The following is a 19422-nucleotide window of genomic DNA, read 5'->3' on the forward strand; positions in this document are numbered from 1 at the left end:
TTCGTTAAAGTAAATAGTAGCGGAAACTTTTCGTTAAAGTTCTCTAAAATTAATTAGAAATTTTAAGTCTAAAACTTGGACAACGAAGCACGCAACTATTCGACTTCACACATGCCTAAACATATCTTTAATATTACAAAGAAAATTAAAATTTAATTATAAAATTAATTGACAATATAAAATATAGCTAAACTTCTTATATATAAGGGTACTAGATGGACTATGACCTTATTATATAAAATGCAGGATATTATTTTATGCATAGGGTTCGAAAACTGTTGACCTTGTTAACAATGAAAGTCTCTTTTCTTTAATTGATAGATCTCGCAGATCGATACGCTTTTGTTGTGTGATTATTAATGTATTAGCTGATCAATTGATGCATGTGGTCTTTCGTTACAATCAATGATGCTTGCTTATAATAATATTAGGATGGTGCAACTTTGTAAAACTACTTGATTTATTATATTACTATTTTGATTTCACAAGATGATTTGTTATCTGAGCGTTAAAGGTAGGACATAGTACCTTAGAGTTTAGGGTTGTTTAATTTAATTTTAATATGAGGTGACAATAAATCACTTACCCACTAACATATGATTTTATGATGATAAATCCTAATTAGCAGCAAAAGGAATCAAGACCGTCGATTTAATCCATATGTACCCCTTCTACTTGCTCTTTTGTTTGTTGTCTATTTCTCTCTCCCTTTATTTTAAGGGAATTTTGCAGTTCCCGCAAAATGATATTATCATTTTACTCCAATTATAGAACGTGTATCTGTTTAATATTCGGTTGTATCTAGAACCCTGTCACGTTGTCCAACCATAGTAACACATTGAATATTATATGACAAATATTTTATATACACAAATATGTCTCCTTATTTGTTTCTTCCCAAAGAATTTCTTACGCACGATGTTGTAGCTTGTATTTGTTTACCACTAGGGGTAGGGGCAAAGATAGAAAGTTATTTAATGGGGACACAACTGAGCAATGGTGGATACAGACCCTCTTGGAATTCCAAAAAGAGCACACACAATGCCAATATTTTTTCAATTTAAGTAAGGCATTTTGTTGAGCACTTGGCCAGCTGCCCATATACCTATTTGTGTACTTAGTGTTCATCGTCACCCTTTGTGTTATTTTAATTGTATTTTTAAGATCAATATTTTTATGGTGAAAAATAGATAAATTGTATAGGTATAGGGTTAGTAGGTCAAATTCATTAGATGTATAGAAGGAAGAAATTTTTCTTCGTGAGCTGTCATAAATAACTCTACAACTAAACATTTTTATGTTATACATATCTGCCTGAATGAGAAGCGAGTGATAGAGTTAGACCTAGTTTGGGAGTGAGGTGCTTAAAAAAAAACACCCATGAAAAAAAGCTGTGAGGGTTTTAGGTGTTTGGTAAACTGAAAAAAAAGGCTTATTTTGGAAGCTGCTGTGAGAATAAGCTGAAATCAAAGGAAAAAGATGAAGCTGTTATTTGCAGCTTTGGAAAATTGGTTTTTTTTCAAAGCACACGGAGCTACAGGGCTTCTTTAATGAAAAGACCCACTATTAGACTGCTTTTTTTTCCAAAAACCCTTTTACAAAAAAGTTTACCAAACACTCTGCTGATTTATTTCACAGCCGCTTATTCTCACAGCAGCTTTTTTTCAAAGCACAACAATACCAAACCAGCCCTTAGTAGTTGCTGTCGTGTATTGATTATTATTTATTGTAGTCCAATTTGAGCGGCGGGAGGTGAATATAATTAAGCAGACTTTTGATTCTTGCTCAGACAATTTTTTAAGACCAAAACTTGAGGAGGCACGTGCCCACTTTGATCCTTGCCAAGATTTGCCCTGATCACTGGCCAGGGCTGCTTCAGAATCCGAACGGTGGCCAAATAAAAAGACAAGTAGATAAGCCATCTGAAAAAATAATTGTACGTACATAAATAAATATATATATACACACACACTTACAAGTAACTCCAAATCCTTGATATATTTCGGATCAAAACCCACCAAACCTCCCACGAGCATACCTCACCAAACGTCACTCACCCCTAGCATTAACCAAAGCAACGAAGGAAAAACAACAAGGTTAGGAGAGGAAGGATCACATCACTAATTACGCTCTTGTTAAGATGTATGGTATACTTCTTAAAATAATAATACTGACGTTTGAACCACATACAAGTGTAACTTTATTACCTCTTGCAAAGTTGCACTCATGTTTTAATTACCAGCCAAGCTGGGATCCACAGCTCTTTAATCATATGGTTTGTAAACGTCACAGATAAACATTGTTTGTCTAGTACAAAATTGCCACCTCTCTCAAAAGATATGATCTATGCAATATCCAATTATTAATGTGAAGTTCCAATATTTTTTTTTATTTTTAAAAAGGAACAACCGGTGGTAAAGTACGACTATCCATCTTTTTTTGAAGTCAGGAATACTCATAGAGGCATTTCAGCTTCCTTAGGCCTACAAGTTTGACTTTCACTCCAGCAACGGATTTCGAATTTGAGACCTTCAGCTTTTAGTTTTAAAAAAATTTCATAATCCTCTATTTACAACTGAATCACTATCTCGTAGTTAAGTTCTAATATATTTAATTCGTAAATATGATAAAGAAAGTAAGAGGTAATATTTCTTCCTCGGTCGAAAGAAAATATAACATTATAATATTTAATTGTCAAACGTGTTTGGTGCTGGAGTAGGTGCGCTGCATATTCTAGGTTTTGGAGATAAAAGAACAGAAAACATGACCTCATCGACAGCGAAAAGATTAACGAATCCTACACTCTGCACTCATGCATGTTCACTACCTTTTTTCTTACTTTTGTGAAAGAAGTATTTTTCTTTTTTAACTTTTGAAATTAAATAATGATATAAATTTGCAGGTAAAATTTTATAAACTAAATAATAGGGAAATTTGAAAAAATAATCAAAATTTGAACTTCATATAGAACTATAGCCACTCTTTTAAATTTATGATAATTATAACAAAAAATTGATATGTAAATACTAATATACCTTTAAAATAGAAATTGAGAGATAAGGAGAGTTTGAAAACAAATCCAAAAAACCCAAATCAAATATGAGATTATCCCAATGTCTTACTGAGTTCTTTTTTTTTGGTTCCAAAGAAAAAAAATAGACTGTGTTAATAAAAGGATTTTCTCGTTTTGATTTGTGTGTGATAAGAAAATTTTATTTATTGTCGTTCAAAAATGATCTTTTGTTGGATCCACTCCCGAAGAGCATGGTCTGGGAAGCCATGAACACTCATGGCTAAGATCACTTGGAGATCATGTCAATATATATATTTACTGCCCCACACCACACACATTGATTCGTTTACATTAGCAATTTTTGTTTTTTACAAGTTTGGGGCATCTAGCAAGCATGAAAAAAAAGATCATTACCTATTAGCTGCTTTTTGTCCATTGCAAATTTTGTATCAGCTTTCATTTGGCATTTCTCTTCTGTATTATCTGATTTCGATATGTCATTTGTCTCTGAACTTGTAGTAGAAAGGGGATTTAATTGTCAATTTTTTGTGTTTTTATTTTGATACAAAATTATAAAGGTGTATCAAAGGGTATATTAGTACTTTTATATCAATTTTGGGTTATAATTATCATAAACCTAAAATGGTGGCTATAATTCTATATGGGATCCAAAATTTGGTTACTTTTCCAAATAGAAGTTGATGATGGGTAATCACTTAAGCGACGTGCTAATTTTTATTAGTGACAAATTATTTAGTTTGCAAATTTTATTTATATATTTAATCTCTTTAGCATTACACTTTGAAATTCTTGGGAGACTAAATTTGAAGATAAAATTTGTAAACTAATGATTGAATTATTACTTAAGCGTTGATAAACATACTCATTTACTATTGATAACATATCATTTAGTTTGCAAATTTAATATCTCTAACATTACTTCACCATTAATTATGCATACGCACATTTTTAGTGTGCCGTCCCACCAGTTTCCACTATAAAAACATTGCAATCCCATTTCCTTCTTAATTGCAAAGTGGAAAGGAAAACCAATTCAACCACGGCTTCATCTCCCTTACCACCAACTTCTACAATGGCCGCCCTGCCATCCACCATAACCACCATCTTCCGCTCTCCTTTATTCCTAAACAAGTCCTAGACTTCACTGCAACGAAAACCCAAACAATCCCTTGCGAGCAGAGTGCGCTGCAAAGCAACAAAAGGTGACAATGATAACCTAGACTAGGGCCTAGCAAGACTCGACAGGAGGAACATGCTAATAGGTTTAAGCATCGGGGGTTTCTACGGTGTGGCATGAAACCCATTTGCTTTTGCCACACCAGTATCTGCCTCAGACCTGACCATGTGTGGCCCTGCCGACAAGCCAGACGGGTCCACCATCGATTGTTGCCCACCTACCACCACGACCATCATCGACTTCGAACTCACTGACTCAGGCCCACTTTGCACTAGGCCCGCTGCCCAGGACGTTGCAAATGACCCTGAATACTTGGCCAAATACAAAAAGGCCGTCGAGCTAATGCGGGCACTTCCAGACGACGACCCGTGCAGTCACGCCCAACAGGCCATGGTACACTGCTCCTACTATGACGGTGGATACCCACAAGTCGGATATTTGGATTTGGAGATCCAAGTTCACTATTGTTGGCTCTTCTTCCCGTTCCATCGTAAGTACCTCTACTTCTACGAGAAAATCATGGGCGAGCTCATTGGGGACCCAACGTTCGCCATCCCCTTCTAGAACTGGGACGCGGCAGCTGGCATGTACATTCATGAGATTTTCACTAATACGTCGTCATCCCTCTACGACAAGTACAGAAATGCAGCACATCAGCCCCCGAAGCTCCTGGACTTGAATTACAGCGGGACCGACGATGACGTTGACGACGTGACACAAATCATAGAAAACTTAACAATGATGTACCAGCAAATGGTGTCGAAGGCCACTTCTCACAGACTCTTCTACGGAGAGCCCTACAGCGCAGGGGACGACCCTAGCCTTGGCGCCAGAAACATTGAGAGCATTCCTTATAACAATATTCACTTTTGGACTAGCGACCCAACCCAGACAAACGAGGAAGACATGAGGGCCTTTTACTCTACGGGGAGGGATCCGCTATTTTACTCCAACCATTCCAACGTGGACCACATGTGGTCTATATATAAAGATAAGTTGGGGGGTACGGACATAGAAAAGATTGACTAGTTGGACACAGAGTTCTTGTTCTACGACGAGAAAAAGAATCTCGTGCGCGTCAAGGTTCGGGACTCGCTTGACACGAAAAAACTCGGGTATGTGTACGACAAGAATGCCTCAATTCCGTGGCTAGAGTTGAAGCCGACGGCTCATAAGTCGACAAATAAGAGAAAGGCCACTGTTTCATCTTCTGATCTTACTACAACGTTCCCTGTTACACTGTCGGATACAATCAGCGTCGAGGTGACGAGGCTGTCTGCGATGAAGCGGACAGCTGCCCAGAAGAAGGCGCATGACGAGGTGCTTGTGATTAAAGGGATTGAGTTTGCCTGGAATGAGACTGTGAAGTTCGACGTGTATGTGAATAATGACGCAGACTCGCTAGCCGAGAAAGACAAGTCGGAGTTTGCTGGGAGTTTTGTTCACGTGCCGCATAAGCATAAGAAAAATATTAAGATGAACCTGCGGCTGAGCATTACGAGCTTGTTGGAGGAATGGGATGCGGAGACAGACATCAGTTTGGTGGTGACTTTGGTGCCAAAAGTTGGGAAGGGGCCAATCACCATCGAAGGGTTTAGCATTGAGCTTATTAATACTACCTGAGTATTCATGTTATTGTTGTTCTTGTTGTTGTTGTTGGGTTGGCTTAATCGTGGTTTTCTAGCTAATTAATCTTAAACGTACGTAATATGCTCATCTACTGCTTACGTGGCAGATGATGGTTGGTGTTCCTCGTGAATAAAAGCACTATTGTGTTTCAGTGTGTTTATTTATTGAATAAAGAATTGATGGTGGAGTTTAATCATAGTTTTCCAGAATTATTGATGGTAGAGTTCTTGAAAAATTAATGGACCGTAATTGTGTGTAAAATTGTTTATAAAACTAGTACACTACTTTACTATTATTATTATTTGTGATAATGGAGAGGACTAACAATTGAGTCAAATTCTTGCGCAAAGAGAAAGATAACAAACATGTAAGCCAAAAAAGTGTAGGGGTAAAACCACAATAAAGCTAAATATGTGGTAGCGACTAGCATAAAAAGTTCTTTTTTTTTTTTTTTTGGAAGAAAGGTAAATTTTATAACAAATAACTATTTAGGGACTCTAACCTTCACCTTTAAGTACTCATTTAAGTACTTAACTGAAATCTTTATCTTCTTAAAGGAATATTGCCTCCAATTGGAGCGTCTTATAGTAGAATTCTTAAATTTGAAGTTTTTATGATTTTATATAATAATTTGATTACGTGCACATTTTTTGTTTATATTAACCTTTTATAATTAATTAAAAGCTTCAATCAAAATTGTAGGCCCCGTTTTCAACTCAAGGTACACATTTTTGCTTAGGGTATTACTAGATAGACTAAATTTGTAGACGGATGAGTAGACACATCCGTCGCCTACATACCGTTGAGATGGCACTATCAAAATCCAGCTAAGGCAAGAAACTCCGTGTCGTGGCTGCTCCACTCTGCAAAGACAAAACTTTGTAAACTAAATGACATGGAAGTTGATGATTGATTATTACTTAAGCGTTGATAAAAATTCTCATTTCTATTAGCGATACATCATTTGGTTTGCAAATTTTGTCTATAAATTTAGTCTCCTTAGCATTTCCTTTTGTGGGTAATGCTAGGGAGATTAAATTTGTAAACAAAATTTGCAAACAAAATTTGCAAACCAAATGATGTGTCATCAATAGGAATGAACACATTTATCAACGCTTAAGTAATAATCTAATCATCAACTTATATATCATTTAATTTATAAAATTTTGTTTACAGATTTAGTCTCTCTAGTATTACCCAAAATACAAAATATACAATATTTGACACCCATATTTCGTTGACTATTCATTAAATCAAGTGATTCATCCATCAACTTTTACAACCACCTTTCCCTTTACTGACTTATTCTTTATATAGTCACTACCTAGGTTATCTTGCAAGTTAACTACTAACAACTTTCTCTAACAGACTTAAGGTTCATTTGGAAGTATTTTTAAAATGACTGAAAACGCTTTTGATAAAATTGATTTTGGGTTCCAAAAGAACTTTAAATGCTTTTTGAAGAAGCACAAAATATGTGCTTCTTGCAGGAAGCACATAAAGTGTTTTTCCATTATCTACTTAGATTTTTACTAAGGATTGGTTTCATAAATATTTTCACTTAAAGAGATTTCAGTTATTTAAAAAAAAATCCAAACGAGCCCTTATCCACTTAGCAACTATCTGTTATCCTAGTTATAGCACTTCTACATCTCTGATTCAACATGCTGAGTCAGCAATTACATAGAATCCTATCACATGGCCATGTCTCCTTTTTTGTGTCTCTCATTGTAATAACTCTTTTGAGAATTCAACAAAAAAAATGATATATATTGTAGCACTTAAATGGTAACTGGTTAGTAAGTTAGAATGACATTATATTTAACATGAATTGTTTACCAGGGAAGGAAGCTTATCTGTTAGTTTCTTTTTTCTTAGACCATCTCTAACTGAAGTGACTAAATATAGCTCAGTTAAAAATTATAACCCTGCAAGAAATTATTTTCTATGAACAATGCCAAATTATATTCATTATTCATATACCATTTCCAACTAAAGTGACTAAACATAACCATACTAAAATAAAAATATCTTTAAATTTATTAAACATAACTTCCTCAATAATTTTTTTATTTTATGTGTTATTTAAATTTATTAATTAATTTAATTAAAGTACTACAACTTATACCATATTAAAGTAAAAATATCTTTTTCGGATATTATCGCGAGACACATGTCGAGCTCATGGAACTAATGTAACAACTAAAGCATATATGTATATATAAGAATATACAATTTACAAGGACACAACAAAGACAAGATTTGTATTCATTTCTGCCCGGATGTGGTACTAATTAATTCCAAAATCAAAACCATACTCATACATACAAAGCCTTAGTTTTTACAAGATTTTCTTCGGACCGGATTATTTACAAGGGTCACAACAAAAGAAAAAAAATCTTCTTTTTTTTTTTTGGTATTGCAAAAACAGTGCTATTTACAAGGAAATTAGGGTTTCAGTTATGTTGGGGACCTTCAGACTCGATTTCTTTAGCCAGTTCTTTTGTGAGCATGTCAGCCCGGTCATCATGTCCACCAGCGAATGTGTAAACCCTAAAAGCAAACTGAAAAGCCTTCCGCTGCATTTTCACACAAATCTTTTGTTTGCTTCTGATCAGTTTTTGTTCCAGTCTTACCTGCGGCCTTTGCTTCTCTCCTTTCCTGCATCATTTAACATTTCAAAGTCAAAACTCCCTTTTCAAATCATTGTTATTTGTTTTTTAAAGTAGTTAATTCTGAGTACTAACCTTTAGTGCCATCTCCATGCAGCTTGAGGAGACATCCACCATGGCTTCTTTGATCCGGATGAGGATATTAAAGTCGAAATGGATATTCTGGCTCTGAAACTTCTTGGCTTCGTCGTCTTCAGTTCGTTCCATCGTGTCTATTTCTCCTTTTATCTGTGTATTACCTTTTTTTATTAGTTATGGAAAATGGAAAGAGACAATTAAGTTTTTTTATATAAGAAACGATAGTGAAGACAATTAAGTAAGCAGAGATTATATTCACATACCCCAAATTATTTCTCCCACATCCTTTTAAAATTTTTAATATTTTCTCACACCCACTAACACTTCCCACTAACACTTGATAGAAAAATATTAAAAAATTAAAAGGGTGTGAGAAAAGTAATAGTAGTAAGTTTTTTATATAAGAAACGATAGTGGAGACAATTAAGTAAGTAAGATTGTATAAAATGAACATTTGTGCACCTTTATCAAAGTAGCGTTCGGCCTTGTCAAGGAGCTGACCCAATGGAACCACTAGTTTCCAGTTTTGTAGTTCATTGAGCATTGTATTTAAATTTGTGTGTAGTGCTGCTGCCATCCTTATTGCTTCCAACTTCTTTGTTGGGAACCCTTCAAACCTGGAGAGTACCTGCAATTCAGAAAACGGCATGTCACAAAACACGATTATGAAGTGATCATAGAATTAGAATGGAAATGAACAAAACTAAAGCGGACAATTAATGGTATTGACCTGTGACTCATCAGTCAAGTGTTCAAGGACGGATTCGACTTTCTTGTGAAACTGCATCAACCCATTCATGTCTTTTGTTTTGAAAGAACCATGATTAAATTCGGGCTGGGTCAAACTTAATACAGATGGTAGTGTAAGGGGAATTGCGGGTATTGCCACAGGAGGGGGTTTGCTTAGGGATGACAGTGGAAGATGGATCATGGGCTTTGGACTCAATATAGGAGGAGTATGCCCTGTGACCGCAGCAGAACTTTGGGCTTTATACCATGGGCTGGAACTGGCCTGGGCTGAAGGCCTCAGGAAAATCTCAGTGGCCGTGGATTCCACCGCTTTGTAGATTCTCCTTTCGGTAAAACCACTCATTTCTTTTCCTTGTCGAAGCCATTCTCTTCTTATCTCATTTCCGTGATAGGCTTTGCATACTTCTGAACATCTTCTTCAGTTTGTTGAAAGTATGCTGATCTGAGACACAAAAATTAGAAACATTATATGCATGGTTTTCGCATTATTTTGAGTACTTAGATTACTTATCCATACAATAAATACCTCTTTGTAATCTCTGCTAGAGCATCAGCCATTCCTTGTTTTCCACCAGAGCTGCTTCCAATTCCACTCTTTCTCCCGTTGGATGCCTTGCCATCCAAGCTAGATCCTTTCACCTTTCTCTTGAGAAGACGGTAGAGACTACCCATCTGAGGTGATCTCTTCAGTTAGTGTCTGTCTTGTGGCGCAAGGATCTTCCTGTGCCGAGTGCGGGAGGTGGGGGTGGAGCAGCTCCATTTGATGGGCCTTTTATCATGGGTGGTGGCTGTGGAGGACCTCCATTTGATGATCCTGGTGGAGGTGGTGGGGGTGGAGGACAGCCAATTGACGGTCCTGGTGGAGGTGGTGGTGCTGGAGCTCCATTTGATGATCCTGGCGGAGGTGAGAGTAGGGGTGGAACGACTTTTGTTGACCTTGGTATCACTGGTGTTGGTGGAGGGGTTGGATTTACTGACACTGGTCCTGGTTCCATTGGTAGAGGCGGTGGGGGTGGTGGCCCCCTAACTGCTACTACATTATGTGGGGTTAATGTTGGTGGTGGTGGAGTTGCTGTAACTTGTGGCCGCATGGCGGGTAGTGATGGTGGTGGCGGCGGTGGTGTTGCAACATTTAGCTTCAAAGTGTGTAGTGGTGGTGGTGGAGGGGATGTTGGTATTCTTGTTGCTGTTTCTGTATTGGACAGTGAAAGTTGTTGCGTTGGTGGAGGTGGAGGTGGATGCGGAGGCGGAGGCGGAGGTGCTGATTTTGGTTGTGGAAGTGTAGGTGAGGGTGAAAGCAATGATGCTCCTGTGGTGTCTGCTTCCAATGCTTCAGAGGCCGTGGTTGGAGTTTCAACATCATCACTTGTGTTGTCGATACCCTGTCCACTAGACTTCTCATCCAAACTAAGATTTGGGGCTACTACTTCCTCATCTCATCTGTTGCTGCAATTGTCTTTTGAGGGTTGCTCTCTAATTCTGTCCCAATTGGTGGGTCTTCAAACAAATTTTCAATCTTGTCCAGGCCATTGTTGGTACCATGAGCTCCTTGTTTTGATAAGTGAAGAGACAAGTTCTTAACATCAATCGGATTTAGCTTCCCAACTGCTTGCACTCTCAGAGTCCAAAGTAATGGTGATTTGGAACCAATGTTGGCCTTCTTTCGTGCTCTCGGAGAACCATCAATCTCGGGTAGGACAGAAGATGGAGTGATCGGAGAAGGACAGGTGGAACCTGAGGCGTAGCTCTCCGAATCGCTCAAGAACTTCCCAAATGAGCAATTCCGAGGGCTGTAATCTTCTCTTTTCTGGCCATCCTCATCCATCATATCAAACTTGTCCAGTGCCATCTTCATCAAGCAATCAAACGTTTCCAGCACCGTCTCAACTACAAAATCGTATAGAGAATCAGCCTTAACTTAAAATTTCACAAATGGAAATAACAATTAGGCTGTTGCTTCCATTTCCAAATGGGAGGCCTCGACTAGTCCTCGAGAAAAATTTGTAGCATACCGAGTTCATCCTGATTGACATTCTCCTTGGGTGATGGGAAATCATATCTCGGTTTGTCCAACCTGTCATAACTTGTCATCCAAGACTCTCCAATAGATTTCAATGCCTTGCAGAAGGAGGCCATGACCTGATTGTGGATGTTTAATTTGAGAAATTAGCTTAATGGTCTCGAGTATAATTACATATGCGTACTAAGCCATTTCTTATGGATCTTAAATCCTTAATTACCTTCTCTGTACATGCTTCCTTTATCTCCGACAATTGTTTATGCAGCACAATTTCAGGGAAAAGCTTCTGTAGATCTCCCATCAACCTCATTACCATCTGCAAGCAGAAAATAATTGGAAAATTAAACAAATTGTGTTTTAATCCTGAAATTGAAGTACAAGATTTCAACGGGAAAAAAGGAAATGTTATTAGCAATCCAAAAAATTCATTCTGCGCTCCATCTTTTAATCTTCATTAGGGAAGAGTGTACTATAACATGTTTAGAGTTCCTATAAAAGCGCTTTGGAAAAAATAAAAAAGGGGGCACATACCTCAGTTATTGCAGCAGAAGCATCACATGCTGGTAGGTCGATGATGCCTCTAAAGATGGTGATCTTCTTCCGGAGCTCAGTCATCCGAACCTCATTGGCTGAATCTCCGCAAGACCTATCTTTTGGCATGCCTCCTCTCCTAGAAGCATTCTTCTGTTTCACAGGCAGACTCTTGGTTGGCCCCCTTGGAGTCTTTCATTGCCAGAAAGAACAACTCTATTCATGTTAACCATTTTCTAGTCTACACCTTATTGTGAATCGATTCATTTTCAGTGATTATTTATTTTATGAACCTTAATCAAAGATTTATGGCTGCATTCAACAAACTTAATCTAGACAAGAAACAATGCTGCCATGTTTCCATTTATATAGATTATTAGCATGCCTAGATGTAGATGGTCAGTTTTTACTCGACCTCATCCTCAATGTGACTAGGATTCTCTCCATTCCTCTTTCCATCCTCTTTCATCTCCTCCTCTTACATTCTCTTACATTCTCTTTCTCTTGCTATAAAAAATTAATATAAGATGTTAACATGGTTTAATTGTGACCGTTCAAATAGAAGATGAGGGAAAAAAATAAGGAAGAGAATCCTACTCCCCTCAATGGTGCTATGAATAATATGAAGTTTAAAATAATAAAGTTTTGTGAAAAATTCTTGGTGACAGCCAAATCGTATAGAACAGAACCAAATGCGCCCTCTGTGTGAAATACATTTTCAAATATGAACCACGGCTTTTTTCTTCTTCTTTCTTTTTCGAAATATAGCAACGGATTTTCTTAGGATACTCCTACAATTCATCTTTAGAAGAGACTAGTCATTTAAATTGAAGAAGCTAAATCTGGAAAAGGACAAAAAAAGAAGGGGGCTGCAAATCGAAGAAGCTGAAAAGAAAAGGAAAAAAGGCGTTAAGGGAGTAGCCAAATAGCTTCGAAAGCAATTCAATAGTTGATAACAACCCATTTAAATTGAACCCAAGAAGCTTCTACCATTTAAAATTCAACAAAACACAATCTATACAGTCGGAAAAAAACAAAAAAACGATTCCATAAGATTCAGGAAAAAGAATAAAAATTATATACCTTGTTGATAAAGAAAGAGCTTGCAAAGCTGCAGATAAAAACTGGAAAATTCGAGCAACAACTTTTGCTGCAACTAAAAATCAAAGCAGTTCAGAAAAGTACACCCAAAGCTTGAAAAAAATTAAATCACACACAATCAGAAAAATAGAAAACTCACCAGTAAACGTTTGATCGTATTGTTAACTTTTCCTGAAATCAAAAATCAAAACACATAAGAGAACTCACCACAATCCATATAGTTGCATAAAAAACTTGTAGATGCAAGATTAGAAGAACTCACCACAAAACTATCCACTTTGAGACCAGCAGAGGCGAAGAGAGGGGAGAGCAAACGGCTACGGAAGAAGCGAAGCAAGAGAAGTGGGAAAAAAATTGGGGAATCATTGCAGAAAGAAGAAAAGGAACCGGACAAAAATGTTGAAGGGCAAAGTTGAAATAACAAAAACGAAGCAAGGGCATTTGGTCCGCACACTGCCCTAGAACAGTGGCACACGAGTTTGTAATTTTAGTGGTGTTTACTCTGAATCAATACTTACCACGTGATTAGAAAGTGATTTGTTCATCTAATATAAACTTGTCACATGATAAAATAATTGTACAAAAGAATCTCTCTTTTCATCGAGACCGGAATTATTGAATTATGATAGGAAAATTCTACGCATGCTTTGAAACACATCAATCAGTCTATACTATTAACCACGTATTTCTTCATTGTTGGGGAAATTCTACGTAGCATGTTTTTCATGATTACATTATCTTTAACATTCGTAAACAAAATAGAGGTCTAGATTCGCAGACTCGATGCCTACCTATTATTTTTCATTGATTATTGGTCATGCTACTAGCTGACTAGGAAGATCGACTCTCCCTTACTGTTATTAAAATTTCGAAATTTTCTAATTCTCATTTGTTTTTGTTGCATAAGGTTTTTTTTTTTTTGGTTAATTGTTGCATAAGTAATTTGGCATGTATTTTTTAACAATGTTGGATGAGAAATCTAATGGTTTAAGAATTATAAATAAGAATTTAAAAAACATTTAGTGACATTAAAAAAAAGTATTTCTTTGTAATTTTAGTGGTGTTTACTTTGAATCAATATTTACCACGTGATTAGAAAGTGATTTATTTATCTAATATAAACTTGTCACATGATAAAATAATTGTACGAAAGAATCTCTCTTTTCATCGAGACCGGAATTATTGAATTTATGAGATTTAATTGCAATGTGTCCATTTTATGTGCGGTAGTTGTTGATTTTTGCGCGGCGGGTTCGAATCATATAAACCTATAAATAAAGATTAAATTGCAATGTTTGTATGACATTTAAATTAGTCTGGACTTGTAGTTTAGAAGTAATGTTTCTAACATGGTGTATGAAACTTAAATATCCCATATATTTTTTTCATCCACTGTATAAAAAATGAAAATACATGTGTTAATCACTTATACAATACATCCAAACGAGAATAAGAAAATTTCAGAATTTGAATAAAAAATTATGGGAGAGTCAATATGCACATGATTTTTGCTTTAGTACCGTGGGATAATAGCTTACCGTAAGCAAAAACACAAAATATAAATTATAAATATAATAGAAGGATAACTGGAATCGCTCCGGGGGTCTCTCACCCGTCCTTGACCTCTTACCAAGAATTTTGGCTTCTATCCCATCCCAGGGCTAGAATTTTAATCTCTGGAAGGCAAAGCTTTTCTATTCAACTCTTCATTGTTTGTTAATCTGAATTACAAGGGATGTTTATAAAGCCTAAAAATGACCGCATGAAGGTAAACTTATTATAGTAAAGAAATCCTAATCCAAAATAAAATAGGACACTATATCTAATCCTAATTAAACTGGAAAGAATTATAGAGCTCGTTGGAAGTGATTTTAAAAGCTGATAGTGTTTTTGGTGAAAATGATTTAGGAACCAATGCTTAGTAAAAATGCAAGTAAATTCTAAAAAAAAAACACTTAGTGTTTCCTTAAAAAAACATATAACCGGTGGTTCTTATAATAAGCACTTCAAGTGCTTTTGAAATCCAAAAATATTTTATCTAAAAACGTTTTTAATCATTTTAAAAGTACTTTGAAATCAACCTTTAATTCTTATAAACTAAGCAATCATAAAACTACCCCCTAGATATTAAAATACTAAGGACTAAAGACTAAAAAGGCTAAAATACCCTTTAATTTAGGAAGTCACCACTCTTGTTCCACGTGACTTAGCTATTACTAATTTACTATCACCAGTAATTGATGAAAGATAACATCAAAATAGAGAGGCATATAGAGTCAGCAAATCTAGAACCTCTCTTTTTCATGCAAATTTTCCTCATCGACGAAGAAAAATGTGCTATATATTTTTTATTCATGTGTTTCAAAAGTGGATGGTCTCTTCCGTAAGGTGGTGAACTTAAAGAAATTTGAGGTTGTATTGTAAAATTAATTAGTAAATAGAGAGTGGTTTAATTCTTTATAAGCTCTTGTATGATTTGATTTCTCACCGATGTGAGACTTTGTCTTTACATTCTTACACTATTCTCGCACGTGGCAAATTTTAAAACCTAACATGCGGACAATACAAATTGGGTGACGTGGAACATGTGTAGCCATTGGACTTCACACGTGGGCTAATATGAAGATTAGTCTAACTCTTCATAAGCCCTTGCATGATTTGGTTAATCACTGATGTGGGACTTTGTTCTCACATTCTCACACGCTCCATCATGTGTGGCGAATATTCAAACCTAACATATGAACAATACATAAAATCTCAATTTTCTACAAAGTATCAGAGTTGGTTGAATCAGATGTTTAATTATTCTTTCGTAGTATGAAGTCAATTGAACTACGTGTTTGATATGTAAGGATGTAAATGTTGATCCACATCAAAAAGTTAAGAGACCGTTTACGATTTTAATTTGTCCTGAAAGATGCATTTCACCACTTGATGTAGCTCGTATGGGAAGCCTAACTTTTTTTTTTTTTTTTTTTTTTTTTCTCGCAATATAGATTGTTAACTTTTTCTTTTAATTTGAGGGATTCTCCTTGTCTTAATGATGTTGACATCAGAGTGGTATGGTTCATGAATCTTGACTAAGAAAACCCTGCATTCATACACACATTTTTAGTGTGCGGTCCCGCCAATTTCAACTATAAAAACATCACAATCCCCTTTCCTTCTTAATTGCAGAGTGGAAAGGAAAACCAATTCAGCCATGTCTTCATCTCCCTTACCAACTTCTACAATGGCCACCCTGCACTCCACCACAACCACCCTCTTCCGCTCTCCTTTATTCCCAAACAAGTCCCAGACTCCACTGCAACGAAAACCCAAACAATGCCTTGCGGGTAGAGTGCGCTGCAAAACAACAAAAGGTGACAATGATAACCTAGATCAGGGCCTAGCAAGACTCGACAGGAGGAACATGCTGATAGGTTTAGGCGCCGGGGGTCTCTACGGTGCGGTAGGAAACCCATTTGCTTTTGCCGCACCAGTATCCGCCCCAGACTTGACCACGTGTGGCCCTGCCAACAAGCCAGACGGGTCCACCATCGATTGTTGCCCACCTACCACCACGACCATCATCGACTTTGAACTCCCTGACTCAGGCCCACTCCGCACTAGGCCCGCTGCTCAGGACGTTGCAAATGACCCTGAATACTTGGCCAAATACAAAAAGGCCGTCGAGCTGATGCGGGCACTTCCAGACGACGACCCGCGCAGTCACGCACAACAGGCGATGGTACACTGCTCATACTGCGACGGTGGATACCCACAAGTCGGATATTCGGATTTGGAGATCCAAGTTCACTATTGTTGGCTCTTCTTCCCGTTCCATCGTTGGTACCTCTATTTCTACGAGAAAATCATGGGCGAGCTCATTGGGGACCCAACCTTCGCCCTTCCGTTCTGGAATTGGGACGCGCCAGCTGGCATGTACATTCCTGAGATTTTCATTGATACGTCATCATCCCTCTACGACCAGTACAGAAATGCAGCGCATCAGCCCCCAAAGCTCCTGGACTTGAATTATGGCGGGACTGACGATGACGTCGATGACGCGACACGAATCAAAGAAAACCTAACAACGATGTACAAGCAGATGGTGTCGAATGCCACTTCTCACAGACTCTTCTACGGAGAGCCCTATAGCGCAGGGGACGAACCAAGTCCTGGTGCCGGAAACATTGAGACCACTCCCCATAACAATATTCACCTTTGGGCTGGTGACCCAACCCAGACAAACGGGGAGGACATGGGGACATTTTACTCTGCGGCGAGGGATCCGCTGTTTTACTCTCACCATTCCAACGTGGACCGCATGTGGTCTATATATAAAGATAAGTTGGGTGGTACGGACATAGAAAATACCGATTGGCTGGACGCAGAGTTCTTGTTTTACGACGAGAAAAAGAATCTCGTGCGCGTCAAGGTTCGGGACTCGCTCGACACGAAAAAACTCGGGTATGTGTACGACGAGAATGTCTCGATCCCATGGCTGGAGTCAAAGCCGACGACTCGTAAGTCAACAAATAAGAGAAAGGCTGCGGTTTCATCTTCTGATCTTTCTACAACGTTCCCTGCTACACTATCAGATATAATCAGCGTCGAGGTGACGAGGCCGTCTACGACGAAACGGACAGCTGCCCAGAAGAAGGCGCAGGATGAGGTGCTGGTGATTAAGGGGATTGAGTTTGCCGGGAATGAAACTGTGAAGTTCGACGTGTATGTGAACGATGATGCGGACTCACTGGCCGGGAAAGACAAGTCGGAGTTTGCTGGGAGTTTTGTTCACGTGCCGCATAAGCATAAGAAGAATATTAAGACAAACCTGCGGCTGAGCATTACAAGCTTGTTGGAAGAGTTGGATGCGGAGACAGACAACAGTTTGGTAGTGACTTTGGTGCCGAAAGTTGGGAAGGGGCCAATCACCATCGGAGGGTTTAGCATTGAGCTCATTAATACTACCTGAGTATTAATTAATGTTATTGTTGGTTCTTCTTGTTGTTGTTGGGTTGGCTTAATCATGTTTTTCTAGCTAATTACTCCTGAACGTTCGTAATGTGCTCATCTACTGCTTATGTGGCAGATGATGGTTGGTGTTCCTCGTGAATAAAAGCACTATTGTGTTTCGGTGTGTTTATTTATTGAATAAAGAATTGATGGTAGAGTTTAATCATAATTTTCTAGAACTAATGATGGTACACTACTTTAATATTATTGTTATTTGTGATAATGGAGGACTGACAATTGAGTCATAATCTTGCGCAAAGAGAAAGATAACAAACATGTAAGCCAAAAAAGTGTAGGGGTAAAACAACTATAAAGCTAAATATGTGGTAGTGACTAGCATAAAAAGTTTTTTTATTTTTTATTTTTGGAAGAAAGGTAAATTTTATAACAAAGAACACTAACTTACATAGAAAATACCCACATACAAATAGATACAAAGCAAAAATGGACCTCCCAAGCTAACCAAAAAGGGCCCAACCAAGAGGCCCAAACCAAAAACAAATCGAAAGAAAATTCGAGAAGCCTGCTACCACTGCTGCAACATTGCGTCACGATCAACCTGATTCGGCTCCCCCAATAGACACCTAAAACCCAACCATGCAGCAACACACTCATTTTCGGTGTGATGTAATCGAATCCAACGTGATACAACCCTTACGCGGCTGCTTACTCAATGTAACAGTAACTGGTATATTTCATTACAATATCAACTTTTACAACAACCTTTCCTTTTACAGACTTATTCTTTATATAGTCACTACCTAGCTTATCCTGCAAGTTAACTACTAACAACCTTCTCTAACAGACTTAAGGCTCGTTTGGAAGTACTTTAAAAATGACAAAAAACGTTTTTGGTACAATTGATTTTGGGTTTCAAAAGCACTTTAAGTGCTTTTTGAAGAAGCACCAGATATGCGCTTCTTGCAAGAAGCGCATAAAGTGATTTTTCATGATCCACTTAGATTTTTACTAAGGATTGGTTTCATAAACATTTTCACTAAAAACGCTTTCAATCATTTAAAAAACACTATCAAACAAGCCCTTATCCACTTAGCAACTATCTGTTACCCTAGTTAGCCCATCCACTTCACTGATTCTATATGCTGAGTCAGCAATTACATAGAATCCTATTATAGAGCCAAGATATGCTGTCTCCTTTTTTGTGTCTCTCATTGTAGTAACTCTTTGAGAATCAATAAAAAAATGATATATATTGTAGCACTTAAATGGTAACTGGTTAGTAAGTTAGAATGACATTATATTTAACGTGAATTATTTACCAGGAAGAGAAGCTTCTCTGTTAGTTTCTTTTTTCTTAAGCCTCTCTAACTGAAGTGGCTAAGTATAGCCCAGTTCAAAATTATAACCCTCCAAGAAATTATTTTTTATTAACAGTATCAGATCATATTCATTATTCATATACCATTTC

General features: G+C 37.3%; 3 protein-coding genes and 1 pseudogene across 5 annotated transcripts; 3 read left to right on the forward strand and 1 right to left on the reverse strand.

Annotated features, from left to right (window-relative positions):
• The first annotated feature begins 4082 nt into the window (after positions 1–4082).
• Positions 4083–6000, forward strand: LOC103435065 (polyphenol oxidase latent form, chloroplastic-like; annotated as a pseudogene).
• Positions 6001–8138: 2138 nt separating this feature from the next.
• Positions 8139–13359, reverse strand: LOC103434749 (uncharacterized protein At4g04980). Of its 3 annotated transcripts, none has more exons than XM_070821517.1 (11): positions 13255–13359; positions 13132–13163; positions 12975–13047; positions 11892–12776; positions 11581–11676; positions 11353–11479; positions 9867–11227; positions 9321–9782; positions 9053–9218; positions 8588–8740; positions 8139–8501 (listed from the first exon to the last, which is right to left on the reverse strand). In XM_070821517.1, exons 4-7 carry the CDS (start codon positions 12018–12020, stop codon positions 10764–10766), a joined length of 816 nt encoding a protein of 271 aa, XP_070677618.1. In that variant the 5' UTR covers positions 12021–12776; positions 12975–13047; positions 13132–13163; positions 13255–13359; the 3' UTR covers positions 8139–8501; positions 8588–8740; positions 9053–9218; positions 9321–9782; positions 9867–10763. The 3 variants fall into 3 exon arrangements, with proteins under 3 accessions (XP_070677618.1, XP_070677619.1, XP_070677620.1); XM_070821518.1 differs by having other exon boundaries at positions 8588–8751; XM_070821519.1 differs by lacking the exons at positions 9867–11227; positions 11353–11479; positions 11581–11676; ... (2 more) ...; positions 13132–13163; positions 13255–13359 and having other exon boundaries at positions 8588–8751; positions 9321–9465; positions 9520–9683.
• Positions 10118–10733, forward strand: LOC139196281 (glycine-rich protein 5-like). The gene is made up of 2 exons (XM_070821968.1): positions 10118–10621; positions 10677–10733. Exons 1-2 carry the CDS (start codon positions 10118–10120, stop codon positions 10731–10733), a joined length of 561 nt encoding a protein of 186 aa, XP_070678069.1.
• A 2812-nt stretch (positions 13360–16171) lies between the features above and the next one.
• On the forward strand, positions 16172–18162 carry LOC103427845 (polyphenol oxidase latent form, chloroplastic-like). Its single transcript, XM_008365929.4, has one exon. The coding sequence runs from the start codon at positions 16195–16197 to the stop codon at positions 17950–17952; it is 1758 nt and encodes a 585-aa protein (XP_008364151.3). The 5' UTR covers positions 16172–16194; the 3' UTR covers positions 17953–18162.
• Positions 18163–19422: the final 1260 nt, after the last annotated feature.

The sequence above is a fragment of the Malus domestica genome, chromosome 05 (genome assembly GCF_042453785.1).
Source record: "Malus domestica chromosome 05, GDT2T_hap1".
Lineage (NCBI taxonomy): Eukaryota > Viridiplantae > Streptophyta > Magnoliopsida > Rosales > Rosaceae > Malus > Malus domestica.